This window comes from Hylaeus volcanicus, chromosome 6 (genome assembly GCF_026283585.1).
Source record: "Hylaeus volcanicus isolate JK05 chromosome 6, UHH_iyHylVolc1.0_haploid, whole genome shotgun sequence".
Lineage (NCBI taxonomy): Eukaryota > Metazoa > Arthropoda > Insecta > Hymenoptera > Colletidae > Hylaeus > Hylaeus volcanicus.
This window is the reverse complement of record NC_071981.1, coordinates 7,770,329-7,793,996: the sequence shown is the minus strand read 5'-3', so window position 1 is coordinate 7,793,996 and position 23,668 is coordinate 7,770,329. Positions and strand designations below refer to the sequence as shown.

The 23,668-nt window shown below is 37.3% G+C and overlaps 1 protein-coding gene across 2 annotated transcripts in view; it reads left to right on the top strand.

Moving 5' to 3' along the window:
* LOC128878190 (uncharacterized) overlaps positions 1-23,668 on the top strand; it is a 428,083-nt gene that overhangs the window by 335,153 nt on the left and 69,262 nt on the right. Inside the window, exons 4-7 of one of the 2 annotated variants that reach the window (XM_054126195.1) lie at positions 2,455-2,627; positions 14,323-14,533; positions 17,835-17,946; positions 18,907-19,089. In XM_054126195.1, the coding sequence (XP_053982170.1) occupies positions 2,455-2,627; positions 14,323-14,533; positions 17,835-17,946; positions 18,907-19,089 (679 nt within the window). The remainder of the gene's footprint in view (positions 1-2,454; positions 2,628-14,322; positions 14,534-17,834; positions 17,947-18,906; positions 19,090-23,668) is intronic. The other variant, XM_054126196.1, reaches the window with a different exon arrangement.

Sequence of the window (23,668 nt, the reverse complement as noted above, 5' to 3'; positions counted from 1 at the left end):
GCAGTCACAACAAAGCTCTCCCAACCTCCTCGGCTGCTTAACCTCGTTTTCAATTTGTATATAGAAGCTTCTCCTCCATTTCTAACTTCACGTATATTTGCAACCATGTAGTAACGTCCCTATACAGCCCCCAGCATAAAAAGCAAGAAAAATTTCGTACGAAATTTCGTGCCGTCGGATTCCTAAATTTATCTTACGAATAAATAACAATAAATAACCCAATAGAACAGGATGAAACGTTTCCCTCGTCAGCTGAAATTTCAAACTCCCTTTCGCTTTTGTATACACACCCCACTATTTACGAAAGCTATCGACCCGGACCGATCGCTGGTAATATTGGCTGCTTTTGTGTAAACACTCTGATTCGCAAAGGCTATTGTCTCATCGCTCGGTCGCCACTGTTTACGGTTGCAGCCGCTAGCTCAGTGACCTGTTACAAATCCACGATGTTTGTTAAATCCGAAAGAGTATCTCATCTGAGAGCTGACGTAAAATTCTTCTTCGGACGTTGTTAAATATAGCCGGTTGACTTTAATCACGTACTTCTTCGTATTAATGTTTGGGTTAATTAATGGCACGGTCCGGACTGATGTTTCTTCGTTAAAAACTTTCGTTAGGACGCGACGTTTCAGCCATATCTCTTGGTTTCCCTCGCGTGCATGGCGTTGCATTAATTTATTATTATAGCTACGTGCTCCGAAAGTTTCCAAACTTTCGTTAAATATATGTGAATATATTTTTACATATACAGGGTGATTCTTATAAAATGACCGACGCGATTATCTGTGAAATTTAAAATCGTCTTGAAAAATTGTTTATCATTTGCTTATCATTTGTAACCACGAAGAAATGAAATTAAACAATTGGGTCCAATATGTAGGTCGAAAAATTACTGGATCATGAGAATTTCAATTTTCACAAAAATTTAATTTAGAAATGACGAGAAATGAACAATATTTAAATAGATGGATTCACCCAAAATAAAAATTGTATTTATATATGTTATTATTTAAATTAATAATTTCCCAAGCTGGGCTTCCAAATTGGTACAAAGTTACCTAATGTACAGTAATATGAAAACACATAAAACATTATAGAGTATGTTGAATACAAGTTATTAATTAATATAATAATTTAATAAATCCTTTTTGCATAAGTGCATATACATTTTGGTTATATTTAGCATTTATGTGTCACATTAATTGTATTAGAAATGCATCAAATCTGTAACTCTGTTAATGACGAACAAAGATTTATTGTAGCTTATTTACATCTCCTATCTCATATACTACAGTATTATATGAGTTTGAAAGGTCTTATGCGCAATTACTAAGTCCAGTCGAACGTTCCAGTACCCCACGGGCCCGGAAGCTGTTGGAAGAACTTAGACAGAAGTTGAATTCGGTCAGCCATCTTGGTGTCCCAAGGCCCCCAAGGGCCTGGAAGTAAACCATGCTTCCTGGCCGACGTCGACTGACTTACTTCGCAAAAATATCTTTTTATATCATTTTTACAGGCACCCAACGCCCAATCGGGTATTTTCCCTCGCGTCGTATACACACTTTTATAACCCATACGTGGCAAGCCTGAAACATGTCACTTGCTTACTTCTACCTTCTAACCAACACTGAAAGTAACATTGACATTATACATACCGGGTGGTGCGCTAGAAGCAAGCCACCTTGATATTTTAAATGCAGTAACTCCTGTCTATGGGGCGCAGAAGTCCGCTATGTGCCTCTCAGTCGTCAAAGGGAGACAATTGGAATCTGTTTCAAGTTCCAGGCTTGTTTGTACTTATTGATCATCGTCCTTCCTGCCTGGTACGATGCGAGTTGTTCGAAGAAATGGTGGGAAAGACCGCGCGTCTCTTAGACAGGATTCTACTTATGAAACGAAATACCAAAATTGCGTTAACCTTTTGGCTTACACGATACCTTCCGGTTGCTCGGACTATAGTAAACATGAAAATAGGAAGTCCGAACGAAGTACTACAAGTCAGGCTCGTGCTTATTATTTACAGACCAAATTCCTTAACAGGAGAATTCCTCACTCGTCGTTGCATGCCAAAGGGTTAGTTATTTTTCTAGGGTCTATATCTACCTTGTATTTCAAACTATCTGCCACGTATTTCAAGCTTAATCCACATTCACAATGGACTCTAGGACCCGAGAATACTCTTTTGAAATATAAACAATTGAAAAAAATGTTGCAGAACTTGGAAAGAGAAATTGCCACTTGCTCCTAGGAAAAATGTTGACACCAAACATAAACGAACCGAAAAATGTGAAAATCGATGACCCTCTTTCCCAGACTGACCCCACGGATCTCCTCCCCTGAACCTTTCCCGGTTCCCTCCGGTGGCGCGATAAAATTATACAATCCAAATAGACGCGACGCCAGTTTACCCTGTGGAAATGAAATCTTCTTTACACTGTTTATTGCTTTTGACAGAGTGCGCGGTGAAGAGCAACGGGGGACCGGTGGTGGTGCACCATCCGTCTTCTTACTGGGAGCAACCCTTTAACCAGCCCTACTTCGACAACACGACGAAGAGGGAGACCACGACGACCGTAGGCCAAACCGCTTTCCTGCACTGCGGGGTGCTCAATCTTGGTGATCGTGCTGTAAGTTTCGAGTTTCCTTATTGGTCTGATCCCTCTCGTGTAATAAGAACACGAGCGAGAGAGAGAGAGAGAGAGAGAGAGAGAGAGAGAGAGAGAGAGAGCCAGAGGACGTCGTGTTTCACGGATGAGTAGCCGTCTGATGAAACGGTCTCGCTCGGTCCACCCAAGCCGCGCTTTTCACTCCCGGACTTTTCCCTTCGTTCCATCGATCGGGGATTTTCGAGCAATTTCTGCCGCAATTCCTGGACCTGATTTTAACTCTCCCCACGGTGGCCAGCCACCTTTTTTCTGTGGGAAACGTACGACAGAGAAAAGTGAAAGCGGATAAGAGCGACGCTTAATTTCTGACGCGGTTCTGTTAAGTGAATCTTAAAGTCGGATTCTCGGGTTTTAAAGGAAAGTCTCGTTGCGAAGTAGCTTGGGGTCGGTGGTTCTTATCTGGGAAAGTTTGAGGTGATTTCTTGAACGGGGTTCTGTGTAGTTTATTTGCAATGTACATATAATGACAAGGATATAAATAAGGAAACAACTTTGACGATATATGACAAGATATACTTCTGTTTTCATAAGTGAAATATTTCGTTGCATTCTGATATTCAATAATTTCACATCCCCTGTTCTATAAGTGTCGCAACTAGATCCTCAGTGACACTTATCGAATCACATTCTTGCAAGAGCTCCGATTCCCCTTGGTACTGATTCGCCAGAAAAATTGTAAATTCAAATGAATCGCGTGTTCCAAGTTTTTCATAATTCACCAAATGAAGCTCATCTGTCCTTCGAGCAAAAAAACTCCAACGCTCCGATTACACCTTCCAAAGATTTTCCGGATACGTGAACCTAATCTGCTCGGCTCCGAATCTCGCCGCGTCGGCGTTGTTATCCGAATAACTTAACCAACGACCCGGATGGAAAAATAGAAGTTCCCCGAACCGGAGACTCGTATAAATCATCGCGGTCAAAGTTGCTCGAAACTCGCGCATCAGCGCCTTCTTATGCACTACGGAATACGCTTTGCGTGCACGCCCTGTTGGATTTATCCTGTATAAATAAATAAACGAAAAAAACTTGGATGGAAAATTTCGCCTTCCCTTTTGGTTTTTTCGTCGTCGTTCGGGGTACAATGAGTGGCACGAAGCTGTCGCGTGGAACTACAATGCACCGTGTGTTGCTACATTGATTTTACACCGCGAATATAAACGTCTGGGCCGGCGCAGATAGAGAGCCGTGCGCGCTGCGACTAAAGCGGGGACGAGGTGGACAGAAATCTGATTTATCGTCGATTACGAGCGGTGATTGGATTCTGACGGGTTCCTGTGTGTCACGCGGTGATGCATGAGTAACGTTGATAACGAGTAATGTCACTATTTCACGGCGACCCTGTGCACTTATCCGGGACACGGTGCTTTTCATCAAGACGCTCGTGAAAGGCGACGAACGTCGTCCCAAATTTTCAATTTTACTGTGGGGGTCAGTCGCGAGACTCCCAAGGAGAATTGGATCTCTTGGAACGATGGTCGTCGATAAGTGTCGCTGGCCGAACGAGTTGTGACACTTACAGAACAGAGGATGTCAAACTGGAGCTGTTTTAAAGGGAGGCTCGAATTCACGCAGTGAATATTATTTAAGGTGGATTTACAGATTATTTTGACCCATTCAAAACTTCACAAGCTTCTACAGAAACCGTTAATATTTCGTCACCTATCTTCATATCCTTGTCATATATCGTCATATTTCGTCACATATCGTCATATCCTTGCCGTATGTCGTCATATTTCGCGTCACCTATCGTCATATCTTTGTCGTATCTCGTCACATTTCGAAGCCCATTCAAAAATTCACAAGGTTCTACAGAAACCGTTTACACTTTTCGCCAACCACCTATGCTGACTTTTAATTGTGTAGGACTTGAAGACGGAGAACAGACTTTATATTGGAAAAAGAATATGTGTAAAGTTCATTGAAACTCTACAACACTGAGATAAGTATAAATGCCGTTGGCCACACCGCTTTCTGCAATCCGGTCTCTATGTCGTTCAAACATGCAGTAACTCGCGTAACGCATCATGCCCCGCGCCTTTTCGAGAACAAAGCGAAAAGAAGAACGTAGACGCACGCGGCGGCGTTGCCGTGTTCACTTTAATATCATCTATCTTTCCCGAAATTATTCCTACAATCGTATATAGAGACAAGCATATATACAAATTCATTTTTATCTAGGCCACCTAATTAATTTTTAGTAAATTCACTTCACTTATTATAGCATTACTTCATTAACAGGAAATTGATACAAAATCTCCGTAAACCTAGTGTTAACGAGGCTGCCATTTTGAAGCTTTCATGTATATATAAATCTTAGAAAACTCCGTCACACCAATACAATTTAATCTAAAATAGTAAAAATCACAGATTTTGTATTTTAATTTAATTAATAATTAATTATTAATAATTGAAAGTTAAGCAATGATTTTGAATTGGCTTCTCGAGAAGTGAAAAATTCACATCTCGTTCTTCACGCAGGTTAAACAAGAGTTCTTGAAAATATTCGCTCCTCTTTCGCCCGACTCATAACTGGGCCATACTCGAGATCGTTAACCTCAGATGTTGCACAATTGAGCCATAGTCGACGTCACATGTTGTGCAGTTTCATCTCCCAAATTTTAGAGATGCAAATTCGAGAGATGGCAGAACTAGGACAAGATACAGAACGCTCGGGGATTCGAGATTTGTGGTCTGAGGAGTCTCTGAAGAAAACCAAGGGCTCGAGTCGATTTATTAATTAGACTGACTCACTCGATTCACCCCCGTCGTACGTGCGGTGTTTCTTCAAATAAAAGAGATTCCCGAGCCGAAATCACTGCTCTCCCCAGATGCATAAAAGTCCGAGGGACCCAATTCAGTTTCAGTTAATCGAGAAGTATTGTATCAGGGGTCACCTAATCTCGTTCGAGTCTTCTTCGCTACTTCTTTGAACATCTATAAGCTCTGACCATGCTCTGACATGAAACCAGTTCGTGTTGTTCATGATTATCATTGTGTTCGTGTTGAGAATGGAGAATTAATACAATTTGATTGCCCCGATTTTGATTCACCCTTAAATGTCCCAAGTTTCAAATTAGATACAGGACTTTTAAATCGAATTGTACGCTTGCAATTCGTTTATTTTTAATATTTGGCTGTATGTATGGTACCATTGCATAATGTTCTTTTAAACAAAAGTTAAAAAAAGAAACGTCAGATGTCAAAATTGTTAAAATTATAAAGAATAAATACATTAATATTTTTTTAAATTTAACTTGGAAAATCAGGCTTCTAAGGGTTCAAATAAGAATCTCCTGGATTCATACGAAAAGCTAATAGATTGCTCTATGATATCGTTGTAAGTGATGTTTCACTTCGTTACATCGTCATATCTCGTCAAGTATCGGCAAACCTTGTCGTATTTCGTCATATTTCGTCACCTATCGTCATATCCTTGTCGTATCTCGTCATATTTCCTCATCTATCGTCGTATCCTTATCGTATGTCGTCTTATTTCGTCACCTATCGTCATAGCTTGTCGCATTTCGTCATATCACGTCATATAATACATTTACAAATTGCAATTTCTTCCAATATTTATTAGCATTCCCCCTCGAGACTTCATCGTTTCGTTTATTCTGTACTCGAGTAATCGCTTCCAAATGATACCACATTTCAAGGCACTAAACCCACAATTCCGAAAGGAACTCGGAGTGCTATGAACGAATTTTATTTAACAGACAATTCTGGACGAAGTTACGTGCCTAGCTGCGAACTAAAAATTCTCGCTCGATACTTTTTATGAAACGTAGTTTCTACTTTCGTCGCTAAGCCCGGGTACGCTCGTTCAAACTTTTACTTCTCTCTGACAGAAACGTCAGAGTTATATATATTTGAGTACCATTGAATATCTAGCAACTTCAGGAATATAGTGCATGGTCAGTAATTGAAGAAGCAATGCAAGATGGACCGGTTTCATCAGAGAATGCTATTCAATTTATAATGGACAAGTATATAGCATTTTGCTGACATTTAGATTCGTGTATTATATAATACTAATCACTAGACTACAGATTTTATGCATTTTTACATACAATTATATTAACAACATTCATAAGATACACGTAATGTATAGTGAATACATTCTACAATGATTATAATAATGTTGATACTTCATTTTGTGCACATACCTTTTGGCTATGGGTAATATGTGTTTTTTAAAATAGTTTATGTCATAAATACTGTATAAATAAATGCAAATCTATGAAAAGCCTGTAAAACTACCTTTGTTCTGACAAAGTTATAAATTATATGATGTAGTGCAAGGAATACTGTTCAGTTTGTTAGATATGATCACTTCGTCATACCTTGACGTATCTCGTCATATTTCGTCATCCATCGTCATTCCTGGTCGTATCTCGTCATATTTCGTCACCTATCGTCATATCTTGTCGTATCTTGTCATATCATGTCACAACTACTAGGTTGGATAAAATAATACTTGAAAACCTAATTGCAATTGTAATTGTATCAATTATTACTATTTTGTATTAAAAATCATAATCAAATAATAATTTAAGAATTTTATTATAGAAAATATATACCGTTATTAATGCTTTCTGTATTTGAGTTTTGTTTTGACTAGTACAGTTGGAAGAGAACCACCTTAAAACACCTAACTAACATTTTTGTTTAAAAATGATACACCAAACGTATAATTAAGTCGTGTCTGCAGTCATTTTCATAGAAAAATCGTTCCTAATCCATCGATAGTACTGCCACAAGAATACCATGAACAATATGTATACTTCTATTTTACATTAATTTTGCTCTCGTTTAGCTCTGGTACGCATTCAAAGTCAGTTGAAATTCGTTCAAGCAAAATGCTTATGATATCAAACCTAACTTCAATGTACGATTCTGAAAAACTTTGCTCGGAAAGACGAAATTCCAATGAATCATAAAGTTTGCTAGAGTAGTATAGATTGTATTCAGTGCATAAAACAAGTCAGAATGTTAACAACTTGTTCAACAATAACATTTAAATAAAAGGAAGTATAGCGTATTAAAATTTTAACTTCACATAAGTTTTTAAAGGTGAGTCCCGTCGAGTCCCGGGGTATAATCAGTACCACATGAAAGGCTGTACCTTTCTCTTTCAGAAGCAAAAAGAATTAGCTGCTACTTTCTGCTACTTTTAAAGAAAACAGCGATTAAAGTAAACTCTGCCTCGCGCGACCGTTACGATCGCTACTGAACACTCGCTGTAGTACCGACCGACTGTAGCGGTCACGTGAGGCAGAGTTTACTTTAAGTGCTGTTTTCTTTAAAAGTAGCAGAAAGTAGCAGCTAATTCTTTTTGCTTCTGAAAGAGCAAGGTTTAGCCTTTCATATGATACTAATGATATCTTGGGAATGTACGGGAATCGTTTTCAAAAACTTAGGTAAAGTTAAAATTTTAATTCGGTGTACTTTCTTTCTTTTAAGTGGTATTATTTAACAAGTTTTAATCCCATATACCCTAATAATTTTTTACTTAGCATTCACTTCTATTTCTAACTACAAGATTGAATTTTATCCATTACAATTACAAAACTAAAGGGAACGTTCATATCTGTTTAGTTTCGTCGTAGTAATGAGTATACCAATTGCAATTAGTTTCTTCTCGGAAAACATAATAAAATTAAAAGCAGCGAGACACGTGGTTTTATTCGTTATTCTTTTTCTCGTGGTATGGGTGTGAAAATGTGCATTGCTTGTTTAACTGTATCGAGTGAAACATCTGAGGTACTGAAAAGAAAAAACAGTCACCTACTGATTAACCTATTTCTACTGTGTGTAACATGTGTGCATTCATTTTAAAGTAACCGAATTCTTTTCTTTCATATTTATTAACAGATTTGATGTGAAGTTTAATTATAAAACACAAAGTGTATAACATATAGCTAAGATATTCAACACACTGTACTTTATATGTAAATATTTCGTCACCCTCTAGATTAATATATTTTATATTAATATAACTTAACTCACACACACACGCACGCACGCACGCACGCGCACGGTATCCTCTTTACTCTTTACATCGAATGGAACACGCGACGCTCAGTCTTGGATAGGGGTAAAAAGGGGTCGATCCTGGAATAAAATGGTCTGTCATACTCGTTAAAAGTTTTCAAGCGAATTTCAGATTGTGACTTTTATCGAAGACTCACTGGATACACTCTGGCACTCAAATATGTTTGATCACTACTTACACACTGTGGAGCATAACTATAGTATCACCTGTATTTTCAAACGTTTCAAACTTTGGAGTAGAACTAAAGAAAGATTGAATCTCCAACTTGATATTACGTGAAGAAAATTTTCAAGTAATAAAGTGAAATTACTCAGTACCTATTAGAGTTAGGGCTAATAAAGGTCGATACTTTTTTATTCAGGATTCGATACCCTATCATATTTTTCTATAAAAAATATAGAATTCTATTTAAAACAACCTACACGTAAAAAAAATAAAAGGTTGTATTCAGTCGATTTTATTTCATTAGGGACAGTCTAATATTTACCAAAAATTTCCTTGATGGACCAAGGAAATTCAATCTTTGGAGTAGAATCTTTTATTTTCTACTATTCTCGCGACTTTACTGTTTCTCCTCTTCAAAGTACGCCTTTCCAAGCATTCAGCCAGATGCATTCAACTATCTTCTCCTCCCGAAGGCAAATAATCCAATCCTTTTTACCCACAGAAGTGTCTCATGTCGAGTCTTCTCCTTTAACAACTACGAGCGTGAAGATTTACGACATGCAATACTTTTCGAAAATCTCCCATCGATAGGAATAAGTATTAGAATAACCCCTTGTACAAACACGGTTATGAAAAGTCAAGCTAACCAGAGTAATATTTTATTAGGTCTACGGGAAAGTTCTGTCCGATCCGGTTACAACAAGTTTCAACAAGTATGAGACTATACATTAAAAATGGCATGTACAAATTGCAGTCACGCTGGTAAGAAGCCGTAAATAACCATGGAAATTATATTATTCAATAAAGTTTATTCAAGGAATGACAAAATTATTCTGTTTTATTTTAAAAACGGACAGAACTTTCCGGTGGAACTAATATTTCATGAAGTTTCTTGAATAGTGATATTCTTTGTTTATATTTAAATACGATAATATACAGGATGGAGCATTTTAAACAGGTCACCTATATAACTCGCTTGTTTTTGAAGATAGGAGAAAATGCATTAGTCCAAACTTACTTGGTATGGGGACGGGGGGGGGGGCGGCGCTCATAATTTGGCATTATCAATTTTTCTGTAAGTGGAGGCGTCAAGGAGATACCGAGATTAATTCTGTTTTTTTAAATGGAATGGTATAGTTTCTTACTTACAGTCCGGTAGAGACTCGTTATATTTCGTCACCTATCGTCATATCCTTGTCATATGTCGTCTTATTTCGTCACCTATCGTCATTCCTTGTCGTATTTCGTCATATTTCGTCACCTATCGTCATTCCTTGTCGTATCTCGTCATATTTCGTCACCTATCGTCATATCATTGGCATATCCTTGTCACATATCGTCATATTTCGTCACCTATCGTCATATCTTTGTCGTATCTCGTCTTATTTCGTCACCTATACGCTCTGATTGTTCGGGGTTTTCTGTTAATATCTCCGTAACGAAGCCTCGGGCAACATTTTCGCTAAGGAAAAAGTTGTTTCAAATCACCTTCCGAACACCCCTTTTCAAGGACCTCCAACATTTTTGGGGCGCCCTGTATAATGAACGAAGAATATTGCACCTAGCAGCTTACTGTTTAGAATATAATACATATATATAAATAAATAATTCACTATTTCAAACTAACCACCCTCATCACTTCGCAAGCAATCGAGCTTCTACCACAGTTCCTTTCTACGCAGATACCATACAATTCTTGACACTTCCATTCCAATAGCTCCTAATTGCACCGCTACCCGAATGTTGCAACGCATTCGCGTGTTACTGGTTGAGCCGTTGCGTCACGAATGTGAAAAATCCCGCCTTCTAACAATGGGCGGCGTCACCGCGTTATCCCTAATTGATACTTAGCAACCAAACACCTCCTGCCACGATTAATTTCCCGCAGAGACGTTCGGGTGTTCCCCCATCGATTCTCTCTTCTCAACATCGTTCAAGCTCCCCCGGAATAAACGTTTCGCCAATAAGCCATTCATTTTCCAAGGTAGCCCGCGTGCTCCTGCTCTAATTATATCTGACTGAAAGTTAAATTGAACCCTGAAGTTTTTTGCGGGCGAAAAATTACCGGCTCGACATGTAGAGCTCGAGATAATTGAGTTCGATGGAGGCCAGCGGCTCACGGACGAAGATTATTGCAGATCCGTTAAATGTTTTCACGTCGAGAGCTTTGTCGAAAACTTTTTCGAACTCCCTCCCCCTCCCTCCCTCCTCCGCCGTGATCGAAATACCGGCCCGTTGGTTGAATGTAATGTGAAATTCGGCGGACAAAGCCGCGTCGAGTAGAGGGAAGATTTTCTCGATAATTCTGCGCCCGGATTTACCAAAGCGTAGAAACATAAATTTCGTCTCTGTTCCGTTCCGCTTTATCCAATAAATATTGAATTCGATTTTGCCGAATTATCCGACCGTAACGACAAAAGGTTATAAGGATTTATTCTCGTTCGCTTGGCCTCTTTCGGAGTAATTTAATACTTTGGGAGATTCGCGAGCCTTGGCTTTCCTTCGTCGTAATTACTTTCGATGACTTTTCTTTCGAGTTTCGCTTCGAATTAACACCGTCGATGATCGAACGATTTTTGGATATTTTTTGTCGAGGTGAGTCGACACTGTCAGGAATGCATTGCGATATTTGTAATATTGCAGTCTAAAAACAGTTATTATTAACACATTAACGACTGGTAGCTAAGGGATATACAATTAGATTCAATGATGTTTTTTTTATTTTGACAATAGTAGTATTATTCAATATTTTATCTATTAGAACCGTTTCTTGATCAATATTTACATAATATTTCATAATTCATATAATGATGGGAGCATAGAATGGTATCTCAATAATAGATAAAAGAAAGTATTGAATTTCCTAGCAAAAAGCCTGTTAATTGGCTACTGTTTGGTAAAGTGTTAATTCTTTGGACCCTAGGGGGTAAGAACCGGAAGTAGTGAACCACAATTTCTTTTGCAAAAATGTCGGATAATGCCTCGTTTTTGAATTATTATGATGAACCATCGGGCCAGCCTCTCGCGGCTGCGCGCGCGCTACTCGGGCGCTGTGAGTGGTCGGTGGTTTTTCGTTAATAATTCAAAAATGAAGCACCATACAACATTTTTGCAAAGGAAATTGTGCTTCAGAATGGTCTCAGCTACCCTCCATTACCGGTTCTTACCCTAATTCTGGGACACCCTTATATGTATCAGTGAATATACCTAGTTACCATTAGCGAAATTACAGTTGAAACTCATAAGAAATATATATGCTAAAAATAATGAGAATCATTTGCATTAGGACAGATTATCTCTTATCATTTAACTACTACTTTTGATTAATATCCAACCCTAAGTTAATACAATTAACTCCTAAACGAGGACCGAGTAGAATTTATGTACTTTGCTGAAAATGTGGAAAACACGTAGTCGCTGTCATTAAAAAGCACTGGACCGACCAGATTTGTAGGTGACATATTTTTAGAATTTACATTGCACTCCCTCCCTCCAGTAAAACTTCATGCTCGTTAAGATAAGGAGACGAAATTACGGATGCATATTTCGAATGGAGGAGGGACATAAAAAAAAAGTTTTACGTCCCACCGGGAGTTCTTAAAATCCGTCTATCCGATCGCTTGTCCTCCGCATTGGATATCTGCTTTCGACAGTAATTTTTTTTATTCGCCCGCAGTGAGGAGTCGCGGATGACGGAGCACGGTCCTCCATTACGTTCGCTGCGTTTAACTCTGTAATCGTGACGTATAGCCTATCACTTATTAACGTGGAGACTGTAACTTACTCTTTTGTCCGTCAAAATAGTTTCACGTATCGACGTTTTACCTGTGTATTCTCATTATGGGATATATACACTGGCGGTGATATATTGGAACATGCTAGTGAAGTGAAGTGCACGTGATGATGACTATTCGACGATATATGATGGCTTTAACTTCTTTAGAAATATTCGTAGACACAGCGGTCTCTGTAAACCTATATATCTTTGTAATTTCTAAAAATTCGAGAAAACTTTTCAGATAAACCTTAAAGGCTATTAAATTTTACACAAAAAAGTTAAATAAAATTTGTCTCTGTCTTCTCTAGAAGTATTCGTAGCACCGCTCGAAATTATTTTGGCGCGGCGGTCTCTGTATATTTTTAGTTGCATCACACTTGGTGAATTTCTGGGCATGCCACCGACCGTGTTTAGTTGAAATATGAGTACTTCCACTCGTCGACAACAACACTCCATCGACGTTCCTTCGTATCGCGCCAACAGAGGCAGGAATCCTGGCAAGAATGCTTTGCCGATCGAATTACGGCGGCGCGCCGATTGCGAGGCGTTTACGTACCGTGTTAACGTATTGTTCAATTGTGCCGCGACTGGTTACAGATAACGAGAAACTAATAGTGGATCGACGACATACGGGGTGGGACATTTAAACCAGGTCAACTGGGTAGCTTGTTTATTTTTAGAGAGGAAAAGGAATGTTTCATGTGCAAGTTATTTGGTATCATGGGTTACAGTGATAATAGCGTAATATTGTTTTCGTTTCATAGTGAAAGTATTAAGGGGGGAGTCTGGTCCAGCTAATGTATTTTTCTATGCATATAATTTCTAGATATAATTAATTTTTGTTATTGAAACTTTTTTACATACAAAGGGACGTGTAAAGAAGAAAATTTGACAGTGTAGATTTAATTTGAATATGCATATACAGGGTGTCCCAAAAATGTTGTAACACCTTGAATGAGGTGGTTCGGGAGGTGATTTGAAACAACTTTCTCCTGAGCGAAAATGTCCGAGACTTCGTTAAGGAGATATTAAGCGAAAACTCCAACCAATCAGAGCGCGAGTATACCGGTTGAGCGTAGACTACGCGCTAGGCAGCCGCGCTCATACGCTACTGCGGTCGCTCCACCGGCAAACTCGTGCTCTGATTGGTCAGTGTTTTCGCTAAGGAAAAAGTTGTTTCAAATCACCTCCCGAACCACCTTTTTCAAGGTGTTACAACATTTTTGGGACACTTTGTATATGTATACATTCAAATTAAATCTACACTGTCAAATTTTCTTCTTTGAACGTCTCTTTATATGTAAAAAAAAGTTTTAATAACAAAAATTAATTATATCGGGAAATTATATGCATTAGAAAAATACATTAGCTGGATCAGACTCCCCCCTTAAGGATAAAAGAAACCGAAGGACAAATGTGTTTTTCTTGATTTTTGTTTACAAAGAAAAATTTTCTAACTAAACTATGTATTTGTTTACCTTTCAATAGAGGCATGTAGAGGAATGGTTTGAATATGCTAACAATTTAGATAAAGTGCTTTTACAAATATGGCAATGTCTAAATGAAAATTCAAAACAATAAATATATTCATAAATGTTTGTACATGTATTATGCGTTTCATTCACGTGACATCTGTCTCGTTTTGTTTCCAGGTGTCATGGATTAGACAACGAGATTTGCACATTCTCACCGTAGGAATCTTAACGTACACAAACGACCAGCGTTTCCAGTCGGGGCACAGCGACGGAAGTAACGAATGGCCCCTGTTGATTAGGTCACCGCAGGTTCGAGATAGCGGGGTGTACGAGTGTCAAGTCTCAACCGAACCGAAAATCAGCCAGGCTTTCAACTTGAGCGTTGTAGGTCAGTAAAACTTCTACTTTTCATTCATGTTGCGTTGATTACTTTTCTAATACGAATAAAAAATTATTCATGGCGTTATTCGATATCTAATTGTTTTAAATATTGAAATTATTGGAGTTTTATGTCATTGAGTCTGAAAGAAAGAATTTTATTTTAACATATTTTGTATGTAATAAATGTTATCCATAATTGTTAGAGATATATTTATTGAGATTATATTATATTTGTTACAGATTGTATTTATTGGATATATGTTTGAATATATTGATATTTAACATATTGACTTCTATGAGACTACCCAGATAGCACGTACATAAGACGTCCGGTACTGGACGTTCGGGATGTCCTATGGACGTCCAGATAACATCCAAACGTCCCCTGAACGTCCCAGTTACATCGCAGGACGTCTCTGGGACGTCCGGCGTGGACATTCTATGTACGTCCCTGGGACGTCCGATGTGGACATTCCCAGTACGTTCTCTGTAAAATTGAGATTTAAAAAAAAATTAAATTTTAATTTTATATATTTTCTTCTATTTGTTGGTAGATTTTAGTTAACTGTATTTATTTCTTGTAACTGGATTCCATGAAAAACGACGAATTTTTATTTACCTCCGGCGGAATTCGAACTCACGATTTTCGAACTACAACCGCAACCTGCTTCCTCACTTACCCATAAACGACTTTGCTAAACCGACTCATATTTTAGGCTTATATAGTGACTCGTATTAATATTCGGATACTTTTTAAAATACAATTCCTTCTTTTGAAATTGGTCTAAATGACTTGAACTTTTATTTGAAAAGTTAGAAGAATTAATTTACTAGGTAATTCTGAATAGTCCCAAATATTACATACATATTACATCTCATATGTACAAAAAATATTGTATTCCTAATATTGAATAAACATTTTGTTTTACATGTTCAAACATATATTCTGTTGCAAATATTAGGTAAATATGTGTTTTATCTACGGAAAAAAATATTCTGTTGCGAATATTAAATAATGATTGTATACCCAGACAGCACAGGAACAGGAACGTCTTATGTACGTCCATGGAACGTCCGGTGCTGGACATTCCCAGAACGTTTTCTGTACGTCCATGGGACGTCCGGTGCTGGAAATTTCCAGAACATTTTCTGTACGTTCTCTGTACGTCCATGGGACGTCCGGTGCTATCTGGGATAATAATATTAATTAATTAATTAATTAATATTTAATAATTTTAATAAATATTTATTAATAATTAATAATTAGTTAATTAATTAATTAATATTAATTTACAATTGTAAATAGTGTATTTTATATTCGGAAAAATATATTCTGTTCTACATATTGAATAAATATTATATTATAAAGAATATTAATAAATAATATTTATTTTGTTTAAAAAAAAGTATTTTTCCCTAAATCTAGAAAGTTCAGAACGGACATTCCTGGGACGTACAAAATTTAGGTCCCATGAACGTTCGTATGACGTTCCGGGCGGACGTCCCTGGGACGTACAGAATTTAGGTCCCATGGACGTTCGCAGGACGTTCCGGTCGGACATCCCTGGGACGTACAAAATTTACGTCCCATGGACGTCCTAAGGACGTCCGACATCGGACGTCGGACGTTTGGACGTAAACTGGACATAAAATGGACGTCCATGGAACGTCCGGTGCTATCTAGGTAAAATTTTGTTTGTATACAATTATAAATAATACAATATAACATTTGTGGTAAAGCTCATTTTTGTAACCCTTTTAAAATTCATCAGTCCTATTTATCAATCCAGATTTATTAGTCAACGTATTATTAGCAATATAAAATTGATATAAAATCTATATTTGTATTATCAATATGAGAAATTATTAATACAATTCCACGACATTCAGTATTTGTTTGAGAACAGAAAAATGTTATTTTAACGAAGTGAGATTATTTCGAGCATCCTAAGTGTTCTATATTGCATATCATTATTATTGTGGCACACTTGACCTGCCACTATTAAACGAACAAATTAATTTTAATATAATACAGTAGGAAAACAAGTGCGTAGAAATTCAAAATAGAACTTTACACAAATTGCCAGTGAATTGGTTGCATTTTGTGGCCCAATGCCGGGAATTCTCTCCCTGAATTTTGAGTTTAAATATTCACATCGAGATAATAGGAACTTCTGAATACCGCTGGACTGAGTGTTCCAGACATTCACCATAAACTGAGATCATGTCGGCCTTTCCGGCGTATGTGTATTTTATTCCCTCGCGTGTTCCGCCCGGAAGTTCATTGTTTTAGCGACAATTGTCAAGTGCAGAATCTGAAGCAGCCTTAAAGTAGAAATTAAGAGGGATAGTCTGGTACGTACCAGCCGCGAGCCAAATGCGGCAGTGTATATTCACTTTATCTGCTCTAAACTTTACAGCTCGATCGTACAATAAAACGATAAACTACTACAGTCGACGATTAATCGGGTTTATGGCAAGATCTGGCAAAGAAGCTTCACTGAAGATCCCAATTAGCAGACTTAGGATACGTGGAACATCGATACCAGATATTATTAATTAATCTTTAGCAATAAGAAGATTAAGAGGTTGCATAGAATAGTTGTGGCCAAAATTCAAAATGTTTGCGTTAGTATTCAATACATATTTTTAAAAAACGTTCATGAAGGATTGATGTATCGCAGCTATAAATATATCTGAACAGCAGTATACCAGGTTCTATACTTTGACTGTAAAATTGCACTTTGATTTGGATTATGATACGTATTCAAATTTTGCAAAATAAAATTCTTGAATTTTGTTCACTCCCCTTTCATATTTTTAAAGAATATTGCTTTAAATATATTTAAACAACAAAATTTGTATACCAGGATCAATACTTTGACTGTAAAATTGCACTTTCATTTGAATTACAATATGTATTCAAATTTTACAAAATAAAATGCTTGAATTTTGTCTCTAACAAATTCGTTCACTCCCCTTATGTATTTTTAAAAAACATTCCTGGAGGCTTCCTGTATCCCAGGCATTTTTAAATATATCTGGACAACAAAATGTATAGATCAAGTTCGATACTTTGACTATAAAATTGCACTTTGATTTGGATTATAATATGTATTTACATTTTTCTCTAATAAATTTCTCGAATCTCGATCACGACAATTTCCGTGAATCCCCTCAAAGCCTCCCCCTAAACTCCACGTCATCCACGACTGACTATTTTGGGAGCTGTCCCTTCAGTCACCCTGTACATCCACGTCCATATCAGAAACGCATTGATCTAATGCCAGGGCCCATTATGTTTGCAGTGTCGAAGGCGAAGATCGACGGTAATGCGGAGCTGTACATCAAAAGCGGAAGCGACATCAATCTAACCTGCATCGTACTGCAGACACCTGTTCCGCCGTCCTTCATTTATTGGTGAGTTTAATTGGACTTTCCCGAATTCAATTTGCGCCCGAACATAAATGCCGAATTCGCACGCTTACCATGCGACACGGCCGAACTTTGCCAATGAAGTTCTCCATGAATCATCGAGGACGGTCCTACGTGGTTCTCGATTACGAGTTAAAATGGACGCGTAACGCGACGCTGATAGGCAGACGGAAAATCGGAATTGCTTTCTTCCACCCAGCCGCGTCGTGTGCTGATTGTACGCTTAAACGATTAAAACTACAGGAACACAATCCTGCGTTAAGGGTCCGCTTTTCGTTCGGACGAAAAATCGAGTCACTCGTTTACTGCATTTTTGGGAAGGTTAAATATTCAGATCTGATGATTATTGTTTCGCTAAATCCTGGATTATACTATAGGGAAAGTACGGATAAATTCTAGAATTGAAGGAAATGGTCAAGTGACAGGAATAAAGTTTAAAATGGTATAGCAGATAATTCTTTATTAAAAATTCTACTTTGACTGGAATTAAGAAAGGACTACCTCGTTAACTGCATTTTCTGGAAGCTTGAAATTTCTAAATTTCACTCAGTCATAAATTATATAATTCCAAGAGTGCAAATAAATCGTAGAATTATAAAAGAGTATATAAAAGTAGATGAACCTTCGTTAAGGACTCGGTTTTGACTCGAATAAAGAATAAACTACCTCGTTAACTGCGTTTTCTGGAAGCTTGAAATTTCTAGATTTCACTCAGTCGTAGATTATATTAATCGAGAAGTACAAATGGTTGCCAGAATCGGAGGTAATGACTGAGTGACAAAGATAAAGTCTAAAACAATGAGAAACAGTTTAAAAAAATGGATCATATGGATAGTTTGTCTATAAATACACGCTTACACGCCCCAAAAGATCTGAAATTTTTTCTAAATACTTCTCCTCTCTTTTCGTTCCTCCTTTTCTAATAGAAAATGATGTCCTTGCCAGGTACAAAGGTGACCACGTGATAAACTACAGTCAAAGAGGAGGCATCAGCGTCGTTACCGAGAAAAAAACGCGAAGGTCGCATCTCCTGATCTCCAGAGCGCTACCCGATGATTCTGGGAATTACACATGTGCTCCGTCTACGGCTGAGCCAGCTAGTGTCCTAGTCCACGTACTTAATGGTGGGTGAGTCAGAATAATAAGAATTTGGAGAAGGGCGAGGTTACGTTATCTTTAACAAAACAACCAGAGTAGTAGTAGTAATACAGATAAATTCGTTACAAATAAATCCATAAATGATGCTACAGTGGCGCCACTAGTTCACACACTCACCGTTTGCTAAAATAAGTACACTGTTGGTCACTAATTTCAATATACTATAGCACCTGTAACTTTTTCAAAGAAAGACGAGCGTAATTAATGTAGGGTGTCCGAAAATGTTGGTGGTCCTTGAAAGAGGTGGTTCGGAAAGTGATTTGAAACCACTTTTTCCTTAGCGAAAATGTTGTCCGAGGCTTCTTTTAGGAGATATTAACAGAAAACCCCGACCAATCACAGCGCGAGTATGCCTGCGGAACGCCCACGGTAGCGTAGGCCACGTGACATCGAGCCAGCCTCCCGCGGCTGAACGCGCGCTGTGATTGGTCGGTCGTTTTTCGTTAATAATTTAAAAACGAAGCCTTGGACAACATTTTCGCTGAGGAAAAAGTTGTTCCAAATTACCTCCCAAAGCACCACTTTCAAGGTGTTCCAACATTTCTGGGACACCCTGTATTTACGGCGCATAAATGGGCCGAACTACTATTCTAAGGGATGCCCGTACTCATTCATCTTATCATTCGTACTATACAGTTATAAAATACTCGATATTCACAATTCCCATTGTTTACAATAGAAAACTATATAATCACTTTAACAAATGAGCTCACTCTAACAAATGAAATGAACGTAGAATGAATAAAAACGTACTGCAAGAGGGATAGAAACCACTAAACTTAAAACTTTGGAAAAATTGCTAATTTAAATTCCCCCTATCGAACTGTTTAAAAACTCCAGCAATGAATTCAACTATGGCACTTCAATGAACACAGATTTATCGCAAGCTTCTTACTTGCGTTCATCCTCGAAAAAAATGACAAATACGATGGTATATCGTAATCGTTAGCGCCATAAATAGATTACGAAGAGCGTAGAATTTCTTTACCGAAACATTCGACTCGCAATGGGACTCGTAACTCTGTCTTCACGAGCTCCGTATCTCCCTACAATTTCTAACATCATCTATCAACGCCAGCAATGAAATTAATAATGTCAAGGGGGCTCACGTTTACGATCATTAGGATTTCAAATGGAACTTCAAACAGAGTCATTTGAAACGAAGCTGCGAAATGAAGTCTCGAAAAGCGTAAATGCGAGACTTTACTAACGCTGTAAAACCCTGCGGATGACAAAGGTGGTAGGTTCAGGTCACGGGTGGGGAGCGGAGGGGAGCGGAGGGGAAGGGAGGGGAGGGGAACAGATAAACTAAACGGTGAAGGTCATAAAAGGGGAAGCAGGCGTCGGTGTCATCAGCTCCTGGCGTGGTACAGGCTGCATAGGAGGCAATAAACTCGATGCCGTTGCCGCGTGTCAGCTGAAACGAGGAAGGTCGTAGCGAAGGGCTGCGTATTTAGTTTCCCGAAAAAAAGCTCCACGGATGTTTAGTATCAAAGAAACATTTAATTCCCCTACCGCGGACACTCTCGCGATACTTCATCGGGTTATTAGGAGATGATGTGCAACCGAGGTTAGATCTTATCGTCGGTGGGTTTTATAACGGCGCTTTTCCCTAACCTGCCTTTCACGTGCTAATATACATCAGTCGCAGTTCATTATTTCAGCCGTCAATCGCATAAATCGATTAATTCCATATAACGAAAAGTTGAGAAATGCGATGAACTGGCCTCTGAAATAAATTATTTATTATTCAATAGCCAACAAAGTTTTTTCGTTTAATGGTTCGTTTAGTAATACTCCTTGTTATTCAGGAAAATTATTATAAATATAAAGAGTTATGACTATACCAAGTGCCCTGACACTTAAATTTAAGAATTTTCCAAAAGTGGAGGTCATCGATTTGTGCAGTGCTCATTTAAATCTTTGAAGTTGGGTGGGTTACAAACTATCGCACCTTTTGCTTAGCTTCACTATTTTATTTAAAGATTTTCATTCATGTGGCACTATCGTGAATAAACCCCAAATGTACAATAATTAGAAATGTATACAAGTTAAAACGCGTTAGTAATTTGTTGTCACTGTTTTTCTGTGCAGCTTGAATTTTATTTTTATTTTATAGTCGTATGCTTCAAAGAGTTAAAATTTTGATTTTTGGAGCCTACAGTACAAAACCAGGTCGATAACTCGGTTACGATCAACCCCATCAAAAATATGTAAAGGACAAACAGGTTTTAAAAGATAATTTGCAATAACTTTAGTTCTATACATTTCCACTGTAAAATCACTAATGACCGAGTACAGTACAAAAACATTTTTTATTTTGCGATAAGTGATTGAAAATTGCCCCTATCGAAATTTTGTATACGAGCAAAAAGTTTCGAAATTAAATTTCCAACAACTTTTATTGCCATATTTTTGGTCCAAAAGCAACCGTAAGCGAGTTATCGCACACAGTCCTACTTTGGGGCAGCGCCTACTCCTTCGCGAGAACTTTGTGACGTTAGCTAACTTGTAATTTTAAATTGGACCACTTTATGAACGCGTTCCAGGCTTCGTCGCGATGTTCCTGAAATTTTCCTCTTTGACGAAGTTTCCAAGTTGTTTGGCGTTCGTTTCGCGTTTTAAATCTCGTTATTGTGCAAAAGAACGACGGGACTTAAAAAAATCCACGCGCGGTTTTGGATGATCTCTTCATGTTGTGTGACTCTTTGAGAGTAAGGGTTGATTGTTAGAGAGTGAAAGAGTCGTAAACAAGTCAAATGGTTGCAAGAGACCATTAAGAGTCTAACGAGCGAGTTTTCTGAGAGAGTCAAGGGTCTTGAGAGACCAGTGAAAGAGTATCGGGTATTATCCGAGGGTTCATAATTTAGTATGTACAGTTTTTATAATAAAGTGCCACGATGTACACCGGGAATGCATTCGGTTCTATCCAAAGGAAAGCAAACTTTAAGGGTGTGTTCTGGATTAATCGACCGTACAATAATCATTTTCTATCATTTTTTGTTGTTGAAATGCTAATGAATATTAAAACAAGACTTTCTCATAACATTAAATAATGACGAAACTACTTATTTGTATTTCTTTCATTGAAAATTTTCAAATCCATCATTTGGCCTTCTTCTATTTTACCTCTGATGCTCTTTCATTGATTTTTTAATAAATTTTCTTACATTCCTTTTTGTTGAAATGCTAATGAATATTAAAAAAACACTTTCTCGTAACATTAAGTAATGACGAAACTACTTATTTCTTTCATTGAAAATTTTCGAGTCTACCATTAGGCTTTCCACTATTTTACCTCTGATGCTCTTTCATTGATTTTTGAATAATATCTACGCTTTTTAATTTGTTTACATCGTAGGCCATAATTGGCATATTTAACATCATGTGATACAGGTGTATGGTTTAACAAAAGATTCTGTAATTCTGTAATTCCGTAAATTTTTTGAATTTCAAAAAATCCTTTTGCAAGGATATTTTATAATTATCATAGTTATATTATAAATTAATATATTATAAAATTATATTAACATAATTATGTAATTATTTTATAATAATTATTATTATACTTTTAAATATTTTGAAGAATCTAAAAATACAATTATTTTTAAATCGGTTAAACCAGAAATCACCTTTTATCCTTTGGCAATGACATTTTATAATTATTATAGTTATATTATAAATTAATATATTATAAAATTATATTAATATAATTATATAGTTATCATTATAAATTAATATATTATAAAATTATATTAATATAATTATATAGTTATCATTAGAATTATTTTATAATAATTATTATTATATTTTTAAATAATTCTAAAATTCTAAAAATGCAATTTATTTTTAACCGACTTCGAAAAGGAGGAGGTTACTCAATTCGACATGTATATGTTTTTATTTTATTTTACTTTTTTTTTTTAATGTCTGTTTACCGATTACGCCGAGATGGCTTGACCAATCAGAATGGAACCTGTTGCATCTTGCAGAGCATGTTCCCCCGGTGATCCTGCTGTCAAGACTTTTTGCGATTTGTCATTTTTTACCCCTCTTTTTACTAAAAAACCGTGATTTTTAGGTATGCTTGCCGATTACGTCGAGATGGCTTGATGAATCGAAGTGAATCCTCTTAAATCTTGTAGAGCATGTTCCCCCGGTGATCCTGCTGTCAAGACTTTTGCGATTTGTCATTTTTTACCCGTATTTTTACCAAAAAACCGTGATTTTTAGGTATGCTTGCCGATTATGTCGAGATGGCTTGATGAATCGGAGTGAAACCTCTTGCATCTTGTCGAATATTTCTACCAGTTGGTCGCGTAAAAGAAACATTTTGTGATTTGTCATTTGTCATTTTTACCCGTTTTTTTTTTAAACAGAAACATTTTGTCTTGCTTCTTACTCCGAGACGGAGGGACCAATCAGATTGAAACTTCTTGCATCTGGAAGAGCATTTGCCATTTGGTCCCATAGCAAAACATTTGTCCTTGTCTTATTTTTTACCACTTTATATCACTTTTTATTGCAAAAAGCGTACTATTTCAGGTAT